Source organism: Camellia sinensis, chromosome 4, assembly GCF_055761805.1.
Source record: "Camellia sinensis isolate YWXY chromosome 4, ASM5576180v1, whole genome shotgun sequence".
Taxonomy (NCBI): Eukaryota; Viridiplantae; Streptophyta; class Magnoliopsida; order Ericales; family Theaceae; genus Camellia; species Camellia sinensis.
The window spans coordinates 96,458,707-96,476,832 of record NC_138964.1 but is presented as its reverse complement, the minus strand read 5'-3'; the positions used below and the strand labels follow the sequence as shown (position 1 = coordinate 96,476,832).

At 36.4% G+C, this 18,126-nt stretch overlaps 1 protein-coding gene and 1 long non-coding RNA gene across 2 annotated transcripts in view; both read left to right on the top strand.

Moving 5' to 3' along the window:
• Positions 1 to 3,668, top strand: part of LOC114298648 (Cation efflux family protein) — a 34,335-nt gene extending 30,667 nt beyond the window's left edge. The window contains exons 12-13 of the mRNA XM_028243257.2: positions 3,042 to 3,102; positions 3,226 to 3,668. Coding sequence (XP_028099058.2) covers positions 3,042 to 3,102; positions 3,226 to 3,350 — 186 coding nt within the window. The 3' untranslated portion in view covers positions 3,351 to 3,668. The remainder of the gene's footprint in view (positions 1 to 3,041; positions 3,103 to 3,225) is intronic.
• A 6,999-nt stretch (positions 3,669 to 10,667) lies between these two features.
• LOC114298653 (uncharacterized) lies at positions 10,668 to 15,050 on the top strand. Its single transcript, XR_003642039.2, has 4 exons — positions 10,668 to 14,123; positions 14,218 to 14,298; positions 14,400 to 14,499; positions 14,575 to 15,050. It is a non-coding gene; the product is annotated as an uncharacterized LOC114298653 (long non-coding RNA).
• Positions 15,051 to 18,126: the final 3,076 nt, after the last annotated feature.

Genomic DNA, 18,126 nt, shown 5'->3' with positions numbered 1-18,126 from the left:
ATGGTAATCCCATCTAATTCAGTCCATCCAAACAAACATAGGCTAATTGTGTTGATGAGCCCCAGTCCTGTAGTTACCAAAGTGGGTGTCCTAAAGTGAAAATTCATGTCTTCCATCAATGCTTTACTAGACGTATATATTGTAATGGTACTCTTCCCCTTCTCCTTCCCCTTCATTTATCTTGTCTGAGCATGTGTCTTCATTCATTTATCAAGAAGGAAGGCATGCTGTTTGTAAGCCAGAGGAGACATTTTCTTTGTTTGTTAGCCATGCTACATGGACTCGGGTATGGGTATCGAGTATAGCTACATCTCCAAGCGTTATACCATCCTAAACCTAAATTTTAAGATATTGGGATGTGTATTCAAAAGTTGGATATGGGTATAGGACATCGTTGGGATTTATACATCCTACCAACGCGAGAAGAAGCACACCCACACATACACCAAAGAGAAAAATAATCACAGATTTACATGGTTTAGCCCAAATTGCCTACATGCACAGGAGAGAGTTTCTACCATGAATAAAATAGATAATACACGTGAGATGACCAAAACACTCAAAACTCACACCACTACTTGAACTCCATGCTCAAGGTTAGTTGAGCCTTTGCTCATCCCCGTTGCCCTCGGTATTTTGTCTCTCACTCCTTACATGTCTATTTTTTCCCTCACCACTCTCTCAGTCTCTCACAAAAACCCTAGAGTCCACATGACTATTTATAATAGTTCACCCACGAGAATCTTAGTTTCATCCAATTAGGTAATCAAATCCTATACATATTAGGTTTTTTAGTAGATTCCGGACTCTACTATCTTAACCCAAATAATAATTGTATAAGACCCACCTCTATCACATGGGTTGATTACCCTTCATTTATGTGGGGTAAGTGTTATATGCACCTTTCAACCTAATTATCCTGATTTGTGTGATACACTCCACCTTCTACTAGAAGATGTTGCACCCCCTTAAACCGAGTGCCTACATTATTTGCACCTCACACAATAGTGCTCAAACGTGTCCTTCATGGCTTCCCTTATCCTCATGCTCGAGCCCATGAGATCTGCCGCACCTGTCTGAGATGTCTCCATTGCCATGAACCAAAATCTTCATAGAAAGAGACCAAACTTTCAACCCAACTTCCTTTCGTGTACACCCTTTCGTTGCGAAATTGTCTCAAGTTCTATGCCTGAAGCTTCCTTCTTGTGAACTATTTGCAACCCCGTTGTCTTCCTCTTGGTGGCCACCAAATATCCTTGCAATTGTTGTTTGCCATTGTTCACCCACGACTCGTACTACTCGCCTGACGCTTGACAGGAGCTTCCTTCTTGTCACAATATACTCTACGAGCTTGTACAAGTAGCCAATCATGATGTCCAATTAGAAAACACCATCTAATTGACCTCACAATGACTGTACTTCCTTGTTGATTGAATTAGATTACTCCTAGATCATCCTTGATCACCCGCAGTCAAACCTGATCACCTAGATCACCGCCAAATCTATCCAATCTATCCAATTCATTTAAACCGTTCAGAATTTGTAAAATCTGAACCCACTAGTAAATATGTAGTGCCTGAAAACCTTAGACACCATCCTCACCTTGAATTTTTCTATCAAACATACTAATCTAGCAGAAAAATTATGCACCGTTGATTCTAAACAAGTGTCTCATTGGATCACAACCCATTGAAATCCAAAACCATGATCCTGTTACCTTCATATTGTATCTACTTCCATGCAAATAGAAAACTAATGAGCCAAGGCTCTGCATTGCTTTATCCTAAGGTATTGTGATTGTTTATTTGTTTCGTTGAAACATCGCTACAATTTCACCATTCTTTTTTTTAAAAATCTCTATACCATGAACTCCATTGCTCCGATCATGCCCTTGTCAACCGCATCGAGGATCGACTACCTTAAGCTCTGATACCAGTTGTTGGGATTTATACATCCCACGCCACCAACGCGAACGGAAGCACACCTATACATACACCAAAGAGAAATAATCACATGGAGATTTATGTGGTTCATTCCAAATTGTCTACCACTGGAGAGAGTTTCCACTATGAATAAAATAGATAATATATGTGAGATGGCTAAAACACTCAAAACTCACTCTACTACCCGAACTCCATGCTCAAGGGTAGTTGAGCCTTTACTCACCCCAATGCCTTTGGTATTTTTTCTCTCATCCCTTGTATCTCTATTTTTGCCCTTACCACTCTCTCAATATCTCTCACAAAAACCCTATAGTCCACACGACTTTATAATAGTCTATCTGTGAGAATCCTAGTTCCATATAATTAGGTAACCAAATTCTATACATATTAGGTTTTCCAGTAGATTCTGGACTACTATTCTAACCCAAAAACCTAATAATTGTATGGGACCCAACTTTATTACATTGATTGACTAATCCTAACAGACATGCCCTGAATACTTGAATATATTAGCTATTGTATAATATTCATAGATAAGATAATATAAATAATTTAGAAATGTTCTTGAAATTAAATGGGAATTAGAAAAAAATATGAAATTCTATTACCTATCCATGTGAGGGAAGAAATATTTCTTTGCTAGCAAATGTTAGCAATTATTTCTTTGAACAGTATACAAGTTAAGAGGATCCAAGTATTGGAATTTGGTACAGGTCGTAGACACATGTCACAACCTTACCCTTGTCGTATTCGTGGACAAGGGTCTTGTGGGGGAATTAGAAAAGTTCATGTAATATTGTTGGTTAATATATGACACATATAAATACTACATGGTTTATTTATTTTTGATTCATGCAACACGGTTTATAGTTATACAAGAAACGTTAATGATGCCAAGTTTTCTAGGCAAGTTTGCATTCCATTTATGGTGTGCTTTTCCTGGTTAACTCCTTGGAAAAAGAACATCGAATATGCATGTCATTTGAGATCTAGAATTGAGAATCATTTGACTCAACAGCATTGAAAGTGATGTGGGAGCACTTTTAGCATGCACATGTATCTTCAGAGGAATTGATGATTATGATGTTATATATGTAGTTTCGAGAAGCTACAAAAGAGAAGGATGACACTGCATTGCTCAAGCTCATGTCGAACTATGGTATGCAAAATTGTAAATAGTGACTTGGCATTCTGATTTAATTGTGTTTTATTTTATGTTTTTTTGTTGGCTGATTGTGTTTATGACGTGATAAGAATTGACTTGATGTTTTATTCATGGCAGGTGAAGAAGTGGTCACAGCTCTTGGGAGTGAAGTTGATAGGCTAGAAAACAAAATCCAGGAAATTGTCCCCGGTATTCGCCATGTTGACATTGAGGCCCACAATCCTATTGGCCCATCCCCATGATCTCCCCCCCGGCGTTTGTACATGTATGCAGTAATTTTTACCACTATTTTTTTACTGATCCATTATTATTATATATGATTAAACATTCAGCAAGAAATGTCATACGAAAGGCTTCTTCTGAGTACAAAAGATGAAGCCATTCTACTACACTGATGTAATTTGTATATGTTAATAGTGAGATTTCTTTGGTTTGAGCCAAGGCAGGCAGGCAGGAGTGAGAAGCACGGGTGAGCTAAATGTGCACCTAATTTCTCTTTCGGTTTTGAATATTGTAGTTTTAAGTAAATAAATCAACATTCCTTGGGTGAGTTTTGGTTTGATCCTTGCTGACGCTGGACTATTCTTTGTCAGTTGGTTTGTGAAGGAGTTAGATTATATCTCAGAAGAAATTGAATCGCAATTTAATTTGGAAATTTCATGGAGATTTCGGGTTAACGAATATATTGGAAGTGGCTTTTGAACTTAATTGAGCCTCCTCGAGCAAGTAAACAAAGTCGAAGCCACCTTTAGATGGGAAAGGGGAAAAAAAAAAAGAATAATGCTTGAGACCCCTTTTTGGGAGTCACTCCTTCACCCTCCTTTGTCACGTGGCGAGTGGTGATTGGAGGAGCAGGAAAAAAAAGAAAAAGAAAAAGAAAATGTAACCAATGAGAGAGAGAGGGGGTCAAAGGGGGTGGGGGAAAAAGGAGGGATGAATCACTGTTGAAAAAAAAAATCTCCTACCTTTTTCGGAATCCATTTCTAAAAACAAAGATCGCAAAATGATAACCCATAAAATGCTGAACACGCTAGACATGAAGGGTTACCCTCTTCTTGCATTCTATTTTCTTTGTCAGATCCTAAGGAATTTTTTCAAGGTTTTGTTTGATTAGAAAGAAAATTTAGTAGAAAATGAAAGTAAAAGAAAAGAAATAGAAAAATAAATATATTTTCTTACAAATATTTGATTAAAATGAAAATTTTAAAAGAAAAAGAAAAATTTAAAAGTTCAGTTATAATTAATTCACGCATTTAATTTTTCTTGTGTTTTCTTATATTTTTATAAAAAAAATTAAAAATTAGTTACGATGCTAATATGAGTTGTATAAGAAAATTAGTTTTCTTCTATTTTTCACTCCTTTCAAGTTAAACAAATTCATAGAAGTTATTATTATTTTTTTTTTCTGCTTTTCGTCATATTCTACCTTTCCATTCTAAACAAGCAGAGCCTAATGGTTCATTATGTAGATTTTCGTTTGGTTCAAATTTTCATTGTGCTATGGCACGGTAGCACTTTACACTCTTATCTTTTAAAACAGTCATATATTTATCATATGATTTTGGATTAAAATGCAACTTTGGCACAGTTAATGTTAACAATAAAAAGACAATTATACCCTTTGTCTTTTTTTTTTTTTTGGGGTAAGTAAATAAATAAATTTACCTCCATGATTAAGAAAAAAAATTAAAAACATAACACAAAAATAATTTTTAATTTTAATTAATTTATGATTTAATTTGTTAAATATATATGTACATGTTTAATTTAAAATTTTATTAAATAATAAATTGAGTTAAAAATTAAAAATGAGATTAAAATGCTTTTATGATTTAATTTGTTATATATATATATATATGTATTATGTATATTTTTAATTTAAAATGTTATTAAATAAGATAATTTTATGGTAATAAATTAGAGGGTTTAGTTTAATTAATGATTTAATTTGTTGTGTATATATATATATATATAAATATATGTAGATATGTTTATGTTTATTTTAAAATTTTATTAAATAAAAATTTGGGTTAAAAATTAAAATTAAGATTAAAGTAGTTGACGATTAATTTTTATAATAATAAATTAAGGTATTTAATAAGGGCAAACTTCACTTTACCCCCCTATGATTTAGGCCATGTGCAGATTAGCCCCATGACTTTCAAATATTACCACATAACCCCCTTGTGTTTAATGGAGTAATGTGCACCGTTAACACCGTTAATGGCAGACGTTGAAAGACCAATTTGCCCTTGTATATATATATATATATATATATACCTAAGCTTGCTTACTATTTTTACTTCCAACAGTCGTGCATTTGAGAAGAGAAAAGTGAAGAGAACTAGGGTTGTTCGATTGAAAAATTCAACAAATTAGGGTTGTTCAATTGAACAAATTAGGGTTTCAATCGAACGAAATAGTGTATAAATTTGAGAAAGTAGGGTTTCGATTGTTCGATTGTCACTGATTTAGAGATTTACGAAGCAAACAAGGCCCAAAAGTTCACAAAGAATAAGTTGTAAGGTATTTTTTCGATCATTGCTTTTTATTTTGTATTTCATTTGGTTCGATTTGCTGATATATATACATATATAAAATATTAGTTGATGTACTTTTTGTTACTGTATACTGTGGTCCCGTATGTTTTGTATATTAGGGTTTGTGTGCCTCCTTTTTTCGTACCATTAGTGGTTAACTTTTTGTCATGGACACTGTGTTCGATGCAGTTGTTCATATTCTGTTGCTATGGTGGTTTTGTATATATGAAGTTGTTCATATACTGTGGTCCCCTGTGGTTGTTTGTTTATTTGTAGTGAATGATGTCAGTGTATTACTTTGTTTGTTTATTGTCATTGTGTTTTGTGTGGGGTATGCACTGAAAAGGTGAAGTTTATCCCTAATCTTCAGTGTATTAATTTGTTTGTTTTCTTCTTCAATTAAATTTTAACTTTATGTCTATTACTTTATGCTTGTCATATACTATAGGCATTTGTATTGTATGACTTTATGCTTTTATATTCTTTTTCTGTTTTGTGTGATCTGTTTGAGGATTAGGGATTATTTATTATTTTAGTTTATGTTGGTTACATGCATGACTATATTTTTGTTTAGGGTTTAGGGTTGTGGTCCCAAAATGTATTGATAAAAGTCTTTTCTGCTTTAGGAGTGAATGCTGAAAATGTCAGACAAATTCATAACTGTTCAAATGCATCATGAGGGCCATTTTGTCTTTCATCCACATGTTGTTTATGAGGGTGGTAGGGTGAATGAAATAATTAACTGTGACCTTGACAAAATGTCCATGTTTGAGTTAAGAGACCTTTATTATGACCTGGTTGGTGGAAAAGTAGCAAACATAGATATGTACTATACATGGCCTAGTTATAGTTTAGATGTTGGGTTGAAAACAATTTACAGTGATGCTGATGTGATGAAAATGCTTGAAGCTTATAAGGGTTTGGATTATGTAGTAGTGTATGTAGAGAGAGGTGTAGATCCTATTATGATTTTGTCATCCAATGGTGAGTTGTTGTCAGATCCCAATGGTACAGAATAGGGTGGTAATGCCATAGGTGGTGGTGACACAGAACAAGGTGGTAATGCCATATGTGGCGGTGACACAGACATTATTGATATAAACTTGTCTGATATTGACATCATAGTTGATGACATTGGGAATGACTTAGATGATAGTGTAGAGGTAGCTGAGGGTGAGGATGTGGGTAAGGAATGTGAGGGTAGTGAGAAATCAAATCAGAATCAAGCTAAGGAGAGTCAAATAGGAAGGGAGCATGAGGGTAATGATAGTGATGATTCTGAGGACTTGGACTATATAGTTAGGGAAGAATATAGTGATACTGAAACTTCTGAGGATAGTGCAGAGGAAAGTGATGACCAAAGTTGGTTGTATCTAGAGGGTCCAAATGATAACATTTTTGATGAAACCTCACACAGAAGAACTGAAGGACCACCACCTAAAGTCAATCTACCAGATGATGTTGGTTAGTATTTAGATGTTGATGATGATGACGAATTGATTAGTCTGAAAGGGTCATCAGATAAGGCAGATGATGCTGGATACCCAGAATACAAAGAAGGGATGATGAAGGATTCCAAACTTGTAGTTGGAATGAAATTTCCCAGTCCCCAAGTTTTCAGAGAGTATTTGAGGGAGTTTAATGTGGTGCATGGTTATGATATAAGGTACATCGGAAATGAGAGTGCTAGGATCACTGCTGTTTGTAGGCATGGGTGTACTTGGAGGATGTATGCCTCTTTATTTGGGGGAACCACAACCTTTCAGATCAAAATTCTAGAGGGGAAACACACATGTGGGAGGCATTACAGTAATAAACAAGCCAACTCTAAGTATTTTGGGGAAGAAGTTTGTAGATGAGGTGGGAGATGACCCCTCCATTGACATAGTCTCTTTCAAGAAAAAAAAATTAGAAGAGAGATAATGGTGGATGCAAGTAGGTTTCAAATATATAGGGCAAAGAGAAAGGCAGGGGAGATAATTGCAGGGGATTTGGCAGAGCAATATCACATGATTAGGGATTATGCAGCTACAATTATTAGGAAAAATCCAACCTCACACATTTAAATAATAACTAATCTTGAAAAGATAGAGCCTACATTTGAAAGAATGTATTTCAGACTTGGTGCACAGAAAGATGGATTTCTAGCAGGGTGTAGACCAATAATAGGACTAGATGGTTGTCATTTGAAAGGGATTTTTAGAGGGCAGCTACTCAGTGTTATTGGGAGAGATGGAAATGACAACATGTATCCTATTACAGTGGGTTTGGTTGAGATACTGTCATGACCCGAATCCACCCCATGGATTAGAGTCATAACCGGCTAGTAATCATGAGATTACCTACGGTCTTAGTCAGAAATCAATACGTATTTAATGATAGGGGCCAAATTGCAGAAGAAATTTTTTTGAAGATTGTCTGTTGAGCTGTGCATACATGGCTTAAACAAACATTCTTACATTCACATAAAACTCACACTATATGCGTATTCACATTAAGTATGTCATACATACATCTAGGACTATTCAAAACCGGTGTTAACAAAAATTTAGATTATACACCAGGTTGATCAAGGTTGGTGTAACAACCCTCATACCGTTTACCGATTAATGATTGATTGATTACCGATAACCATCGATTACCGTTAAACTGAATTGATTATGACAGATGATTGAACTGATTAAAAGTACTGAACTGACTGACCGAAACTGGAACTGAATTGACTGAGTATGTACGTTTGAATTGTATTCTATCTGTTGCTTGTTTATTTGATCTGTTCGTATTTTAGTGTTTAAACTGCTAATTGAAGGCCTTATCGGCGGCCGAATCCGGAATTGATTAATGTTTTATGATCGTCATAATTAATGTGATTTTATAGTGAAGTTATCTGAAAAATGATTAGGTATGATTAAATTAGATTAAAACGAGTTAATTGCAAAGTTTGCCGTAATTACCAAATTGCCACCCTTAGGGGCCCACTCAATACATATATTTGAGCCTCATTACACCTTGAATCAAAACACATTTTGCTCAGCCCTTCTTCTTGCTCAACCGACCAAGATAGAGAGTGAGAGAGAATTGAGTTGATCTTGAGTTCTACTTTGTGAATTGCTTGGAGAGATTGAAGAATTGATGTATAGGCTCCATAATTGAACCTCTAGACTTGCATTCAAGGGACCTAGGTATGAATTTCATCCTTTTGGTTTGTCTTTAAGTTGATTGTTGCATGGTCCATGTTTAATTGTGGAGATAAGCCTTGTTTTAGTTCATACATGTTGATATAGAGCTCATTTCATGTATGCATGTTTGAATTGATGAGTTTGAGTTGTTTCATGGCAAAAGGGTACATGCATGTTCATAAAGATGTTAAGTCCATGATTTCACCATGTTTTGAAAAGAATTGGCTCCTTAGAGCATCAAATTGGAGCTTCAAAATGATTTGAATTCATGCATGTTTGCATGTCCATATTGTTCATGAAATTGGTTTGAAATTGAGTTTGAATTAAACACCCTTGGGCCTTGATTTCTCAAAATTGAGCTTTGAACTAGGATATTCTATGCGTGTATAAATGTTTTTCCAGAAAATGGGCCCAAGAGGATTGGTTTTGATGCATTTATATGTGTGAGTTTGAGCTTGGAGGTGCAATCTGGAATTCCCAGATTCTGCACTTCCGCTCGAGCGGGGGAAGTGCCGCTCGAGCGTGGAATCCGAGCATCCAGTATCTCTGCACTGTTTTACAGTCCGCTCGAGCGGAGTATTGTGCGCTCGAGCGGAGTCATGTCTCAAGCTCGAACGGGCGTCGAGCGGAGATTTCACCCATCCAGTACTTTTACAGTACGCTCGAGCGGGAAAGTTAACGCTCGAGCGTGTACCTTTGTCGCGTGACCGCTCGAGCGGGGAAACCTGCGCTCGAGCGGGACTCTGTTTTTCTGAAAATCTTGAAACGGTCTTCTGATTACATCCTTGCATCCTCATGCCATTCTAGGCATTCTTAGGCCTAGTTTAAGACATCTTGTTGAGGATAGATGTAGAACACACCGAGGCATTAGGGTTAAATTACGTTATCTCCCAACTGTGTAGCTTAGTGTGTGTTCAACCTGTGAACTGTGTAGGGTTGGCGACTAGGGAGACGCGCTCTAGCATACTGTAGCCCAAACTCTGTGAGTAACAATTGTGTAAAGATATGTTCAAATGATTATTTTCTGAATACTGAACTGAACTGTTTACTGAACTGATATTGTTTACTGAATGAATGTATGTCCTATCTTCTGAACTGTATTGTGGCATCCTTAGCACCTACTGTTTACTGTTACTGTTACAGAGATCTCTGTCGGTTCCCTCGTGGGACCACTACTATTTACTGATTGATGGCCATCATTACTGCTCGGTCTTTAAGACCTACTGTTTACTGCTATGCTAATGGATGTACCACATATGACTGAATAACTGTTCTGACTGAAAGACTGAAGTATTGTTTAATGAGCTGATTTCATTACTGTAAGGACATTTCATTCATAACCCCTTTACGCATTATGTTATTCACTGGGCTTTAGCTCACTGTTTATATATATATGTAGGTGCTCAGCCACCAGATCGGAGCTAGGAGCGTGGGTTAGACTCCAGTTTTGTCAAGCCAGCCTTTGTGCCTCACTGAGAGGTTCCGAGTTGCCATGCTATGGCTTTGGGGTGTCTTGTTTTTCCCCCGTCTGTCTCCATACTGTTTGGATCACTGTATAGACTGTTAACTGCTAACCGTACTGTTATCAAGGGATTAGGTCCCTATACTGTGTGACTGTAAATTTTGTATAGACTGTACTGTTTGTATATGTGAATGCATGAAAAATCTTTTTGGCATACAGACTGACACAGCTCAATGGACACTATTCATTTACTGTATTGGCTTCCGCCAGACCCTGTACTCTGTTTTATTATCCTACTGTTCTGCAGGCCTTCGGTAATCTCGGATTACTGGCCGGTTACGGTGCTAAACCCATAGGGCCGGGTTTGGGTCGTGACAGTTGGTCATGCATGACCTCAAAAGGGTCAAAAGAACAGAAAAGCAAAAATAAGGCCTCTTGCGTGAGGCGACTCTGGTTGATATCTCAAAACACGGTTTCTCATCGTTCACTGGGGCTGCGTTGTACATCCCGCTGTTCACCTACATACATAAATATAGACAGTGAGCTAATGCCCAGTGAACAATACCAGAGTAAAGAGGTTAATGAATGAGATTCGTTTATGAATAAGTCATACTTATAATTTAAACATTTGAACTGCTATTCCTATTTATATTAGATTTATAGATCATAACAAGCGAAACGACCTCGTGTCCAACACATCATATTCATGTACAAAACGACCTTAGGTCCATCGCACACAAAACGACCTTGGGTCCATCTAAACAAAACGACCTCGGGTCCAATACTCATTCATAGACCAACTTCAAGTCTAATGGATCCATGTACCAATAACCATCGGTCCTTCATATCATAATACTAAATGACCTTGGGTCCAACATTCTCATATTCATAGCAATGCGCATATATTATGGTCACATCCATATTCATACTCAAAACGACCTTTGGTCCAATCAATTCTTTATTCAAAATGACTTTTGGTCCATTCAATTCTTTATTCAAAACGACCTTTGGTCCATTCATCAATCCTACAAAACGGCCTTCGGCCTAATTCATGCATCAGATGACTTTTAGTCCATCTTGTTAAACATTCCAAATAGCCTTAGGCCCAATCTGTGTCCTTGTAAAATATACTAAACGACCTTAGGCCCATTTTCCATTTTCACAACATTCACTTTACAGATTCTTTCACGAAACGGGTGAATAGAATACTCATTCATAGTGCAAATTCATAAGTTTAGAAATTACCACGTAGGCAACATTTAGGAAATAATGCATATACAAAAATATCTTTACTAAGATATTACTCACTGTGTTCCTGTGCTTGATTCGCCCTTGCGTTTGACCCTACATAATTGATAACACATTGTGTCATAATACAATTCATTCCGTTCTTTAATTTGTTTAATGTTCTTAGGCTTCTTTCATGTCCTTTAATTCATTTAGGATGTCCAATGCATGCCTAAGAGTGCTTAGCAATGGAAGAGAATGGAAAACGAAACATAGAACAACTTTTTAAAATTTTTGAAACAAGGCTCTCCGCTCTAGCGCAGCTTTGGCCGCTCGAGCGGACCCTTTGGTCTATAAAAGTACTGGTTGCCTCATTTTTGTGCTCGAGCGTGACTTTGGACGCTTGAGCTGGGAGTCAAAACACGTGACTGGGCGCTTGAGCGTAACTCCTCGTGCTCGAGTGGACATCAATATTTGCAAAACTTCTGAGAGCTAACATTTTACGCTCAAGCGGCGGATTCCCCGCTCGAGCGGACTCGATGAATTCTGGAATTTTCAGCAAGCTGTTTGAGCTTCGAATTTGCATTCAAATTGATGTAATTTACATGTTATGACCCATAATTCACTTGTACAGCTTTCAACATGATACAAATACTAAATTTTCAACATTATGAAGCTCAATTCTCATGAATCAATCACACGCATACTAAATTTATACGAAACTTATTTTCAATACATCAAATTCATGTAATCAAAACTCATACCTCTATGAATTGTGTTTGCATGTGGAACATAACTTCCATTCTCAACTTAATTGATGCAAAAGACGATCAAAGGCATGAATCTTAATCAAAATTCATCATGGATCATATGTTTCATGCTCAAATACACAAATTCATTGCAATCTTTTACATGTATGCTTATAATGACTTCAAATTCATCAAATTCAAATTAATTCTTGTTCTTGACTACCATTTAACCTTGAAGCCACAAAATTACAATTTATGCTCAATTACTCACCCAGGAACTTCAAGTCTTCCAATTATAGTCAATTCTAGAGAGCCTAGCCTTCAAAAGCTTGAGTTCTCTTGCAAATCTTCAAGAATGGCTTCTCCCTCTCTCTAAATTCGGTTCACCCTCTCTTTCTCTCTCTCTAGAGTGTAGAATCTGATTTGAGCTCAAAATATATGAGCTTAAGCACACTTAGCTCATTTATATAGGCTTTCCTTAATCATACTTAATTAAAACTAATCAATGGTGTTTAATTAATTCAATTTAAACTAATTAATTTTCTCCAAATCAGTTTTCAGTTAAATTTCACCGTAGGCTCTAAAAATTATGCTAATCACGATGGTACAATCAATTTTGGTTTTTGACGCCTCTACGGCCCTCAATTCAAATTTTACAACAGAAAATCAAACTAATTTTCTTACGGTAAATAGATAGAAATTCACAAACGCATATAAGCATATCATTAGCATTCAAAATCATGTCGAGTTCATAATTATAGGCATAATTAAGATTATTAGCATAACACGGAGTTGGGTTGTCATAGATAGAATGTAAAGCCTCTTGGTCCTGGTTTCCTGAGGAATTAATGAGTGATATTGGGAGTGTTGAGGAGATGTAGTGGACATTTATATCAGATAGACAGAAGGGGTTGGTTGAAACATTTGCAGAGTTATACCTACTGTAGATCACAGATACTGCCTGAGACATATGTCTAGTAACTTCAAGACAAAATACAGTGGTTGTGTGTTGAAATACCTGTTCTAGAAAGCTGCATCAACTGGAAATGTGCATGAATTCAATTATTGGATTAAAAAGATTGAAGAAGTTGATCCTAAGACTGGAAATAGGAAGACAATAATGGAATGGTTGAGGGAGACTAACCCTGATTTGTGGGCAAGGTCACATTTTTCTCCAAAGAGCAATTGTGACATCCTTGTGAACAATTTGAGTGAGTCATTCAATTCTTACATCCTAGAAGCTAGAGAGCTACCAATAATCTCCATGTTGGAATGGATCAGAAGGAAATTCAAAAGGATTCAAGTTAAAAAGGTTGGAATGGAAAAATACAGTGGTGAGATTTATCCCAATATTCATGACAAACTTGAGAAGTTGAAGGTGAAATCAAGGAACTGCTTTGCAACCTGGTGTGGACAATTGGAATTTGAGGTTGATCATTTTCAGAGGAGGTACACAGTGGACCTAAGTACTAGGACATGCAGTTGTAAGAGATGGGATTTGTTTGGTTTGCCTTGTAGTTATGTCATCAGTGCCATTCAAATCAATCATGAGCATCCAGAAACCTATGTGCATGAGTATTACAACAAGTCTAGGTACTTGGATACTTATGCATTTATGATACACCCAGTTCCAGACATGTATGAGTATGAGGAAGTTGGCCGGAAATTGAATCCACCAGGAGCAAAGAAATTAGTAGGCAGACCAAAGAAGTTAACAAATAGACAGGCAGATGAGCCAAGAAATCCACACAAGGCATCAAGGAAGAACATCAATGTGACATGTGCTAAGTGTCTGTAGAAGGGGCACAATCAGAGGTCATGCAAAAAAAAACTGCATCCTAAGTCCAAAATGGTGAAGGTTAGTGTATACTTATGCATTCATTTATTGTACACATGTTGTTATTTGTTTGTTCTATACTTAATTTATTGTATACTTAATTTGTTTGTTGCAGCAGAGATGTACTAGTGGGCAATCATCTCAACCTACATCAACTCCTACTATTGCTTCAACAACAAACATCCCATCAAATGAGGTAACCAACTTTTAATGTTGACTTGTAACTTCAAGTAGGAAACTAATAGTAGTTTGCCCAATTTGTTCCTAACGGGAAATTTTTTTGCCTCAAATGTCCAGTAACAGCCAAACTAGAAGAGGAGGCCAAGCAGCATCTCAGCCACCAATGAGTACTACTTCCATTGGACTGAAGAGGAGGAGTACTAGGTCATCTACTCAGGTAACTCACTTGTTTATATAACCAACTTTTTTATTTTGTAACTTTTCATTTTTTTAATTGAAAATGTTGTTACAGTCCCACAAAACTACCAACTTATGGTGAAAAGGCATCAAATGGTCTTGGCAAAGGACCTGAAATCATAGTTGGTGTGAGGGGTAGAGGACCAATTAATGCATCTACATCTGCAGTCAATGTTGGAAGAACTGGAGTGAATGCTAATGTCAGAGGGCATGCTGTTTCAATAACTTCTGTACTAGAGACAATCAAAGCAAGGAGATTGGACAAAGAACTGGCAACTGGGTCAAAGTAGACTATAGGATTACTTGTTATTATTTATGTTTTTGTAATGAAACAATACTGTGGGATGTGTTGTGTTTGTATTTAAGCTAAGGAAGAATAGACACACATTTAGAGTTATGGTTTTTGAGAATGGTTTTCAAATGCAGCATACTTCTGTAAATGGATTGGTATTGAATAGCATTGTCAGCATACTTTTGTAAATGGATTGGTATTGAATAGCATTGTCAATCTTAGTTTTTTTCTTTTTCTTTTTTGTTCCTTTGTCAATCTCAGTTTTTGTATTTAGAGTTATGGTTTTTGTTCCATTACTTCTGTAAATGGATTGGTATTTAGGCCTGTTGTTTTGCAAATCAACTCAGTAGGGTTACCATTGCTTCAAGTATGCAGTCAGTTTGTTTGTGTTGGAAATGTTGGTTGTATATTTTGCATTGGAATGCAGTAAAAAAAAAAAAGTTAAGAATTTGTTGATTTTTTTCCAATTAAACTCAGCAGGGTTTGTGTTGGAATAATTTTCAATGCATTTTCATGTTGTAGTAAAAAAGAACATACAAAAATCACAAATTTCATAAACATAATTTCATTGCTTTCAAACATACGTCAAGTACATAAAACACCTTACAAATTCTTACAAATTCATTTCATACTGAACATTAACATGTTGCAAATGAAACACACAAGCAAAACCATCATAGATGTCTTCATCATCATGGTCAGTGCCTCCATCTTCATCTCCAGCTTCATCAGTCTTTCATTAAATTGCATACATTCCTCAACTCTTGGCTTCTCATCATCAATCTTATCTCTTCCATAGATGGGAGCATATCCAACTGGGTTGCACCAAGCCTAGAAATCACAACGCCAAACCCATATTTTCACAAACATAGTACAACCTACCTTTTGAAGGCTTCTCGGACTCCACGATTCTAATGGCTGCTTTTCTCCCACAACGACATTTCTTGCTCATGAACCTTAACATTTGTCCTTCTCCACCTCCAATGCTTGAAGATGACATTTTTGCTAGGTAGACTAGCCTGCAACTCAACATACAAAGCAAGGAGGCCATATAAAAAGCAATCTTCTTGGGTAAGCTATTATGTTTAACCCTAGGGGCATTTTGGTCTTTTCATTATGAGGGAACATCATCAGTTCATGCCCACTTGCACCACACTTGCGTGCACTGCATAGCCAGTTAGAATACACAAAAAAGCTAACGGTGCACATTACTCCATCAACCACAGGGGGGTTATGTGGTGATATTCAAAAGTCAGGGGGGTAATTCGCACATGGCCTAAACCATAAGGAGTAAAGTGAAATTTGCCCTTAAGTTAATTTAATTATATATACATGGACACTCAATCCATAAATTCAATGTTGAATTTGCTTTATCGAAAGGTCCACTCTCTAAAATATTTCAGCAAACTACCCAGATATATATATATATATATATATTGTTTCCAAACCAAACCTTAAGCATCTCGTTTCTCTCTCTCATCACTTGTCTCTCTCTCTCTATCTCACTCTCAAAAACACATCACTCTATCTCTTCCTCCGTCGGCACCATCACCACATCCACAGATCTAAGCACCATATCCACTTTATCTATAGTTGCTATTGTTGCCATCGTAATTGTAACTACATTCGCTGCTACTGTGTCCACTCCGACCACTTTCCTTTTTACTGCTGTTAAACCCATACCCATCATCTCCTTTGTCTCTTCTGCAGCCATATCTCCTAAATTGGTCCTTCATTCGGTCCAATCATATTAGCGGCTTTGGTACAACCATCGTCACCTGATTCAATCACTCCGCTTCTGCCTCTCCCTCCGTGGTCGTTGGCAAGCCTTTCACACTCAATGTTGAGCCGGAGAAAGTCTAGGTCGACTTTTCAGATCGACTGTGTTCGAAGCTTCAAATAGATCTATGGTTTTTTTTTGAAAAATCTTGATCAATTTTTTTACAAACATTTTATCTAACTTCGGATCTGTGGAATGGAATCAATTTTTTAACAAACATTTTTTGAAGAGATTAATTATTGTTGTTGTTGTAATATATCTATATATCTCTCTATATGTTCTCTTCTTTGTTTTTATTTTTTTATTACTGTTTGTTTAGTGTTAGATCAGATAGCTGAAGCACTATAATGTGTGTGTATCTCTGTATATTACTTGCATTCAAGATTGTATTGTATATTTGTGTAAATGAGAGAAAAAATATCAACAGATCATGGACATTTGATAGACATATGTGGGAGCCCGAAATGCGTTTGTCCTACATATATCTGTCAAATGTCCATGATCTGTTGATATTTTCCATCTCAATCTTGAATGCAGGTACAAATATACGTATATCTATCAAATGTCCATGATCTATTGATATTTTTCCTCTCATTTACACAAATATCTATATAATCAGAACGATTTTTGAAAATATATAAAATATAGCAGAGATACATTTTATTTTAACGGCTAAGATGAATCCTAAATTTATATTAATGGTTGAGATAAATGATAGTTCCTACCCAAACATTTCTCTCATAAGCTTTCCACCTATCCATGTCTCCCCACCTTTCCTCTATATCTCTTTTCTCTCTGTTCTCGCCCACGTCTCTTTCCCATTCCCGCTTTATCTCTCTCTCCTTTTCTATTCCTTTTCTTTCCTACCCTCCTTCTTCGCTCGCTCCGACGCTGCTTTCTAGTCCTTGACTCTCACTCGATTTCTGCCTCTCCCCCTTCTCTCCTTCTTTCTCTGTCGAGCTATGTCTGGTTTTGCTGCTCTCGATCTTAGCTTGCAAGGTAAGTCTTTTTCCTGCTTCAGTGTTGTGGTTTGGTATGTTGATTCAAATAGATTATTTTAGGGTTTTGGTAACTTCCACAGCTTCTACGAACATGTTAAATAGAATTTTTTTACAGATCCTTTTTGAAATTTTAGGGTTTTGGTAACTTCGATAGCTTTTGTGAACAGCTTAAATTAAAGGCATCGCAGTTTGATTTGGTGCGATTTGTAATGGAAAATTTTGATTTTGATTTCTTGTGTTTTGGTATGTTGATTCAAATAGGTTATTTTAGGGTTTTCGTAACTCCCACAGCTTCTGTGAATAGGTTAAATTGAATTCTTTTGACAGATCCTTTCTGAAAAGTATAATTAACTTTGTGGTTCATGGTTTTCCAGCATTGTTTGGTGGTTGCAATTCGATTAAAGACATCACAGTTTGATTTGGCGGTTGCAATTGTGACTTTGATTTTAAGTGGTCTTTTGATTTTAGTTTCTATGTTGCCTAATGCCTAATTAGAACTATGACAGGAATACAATTCGATTAAAGGCATCGCAG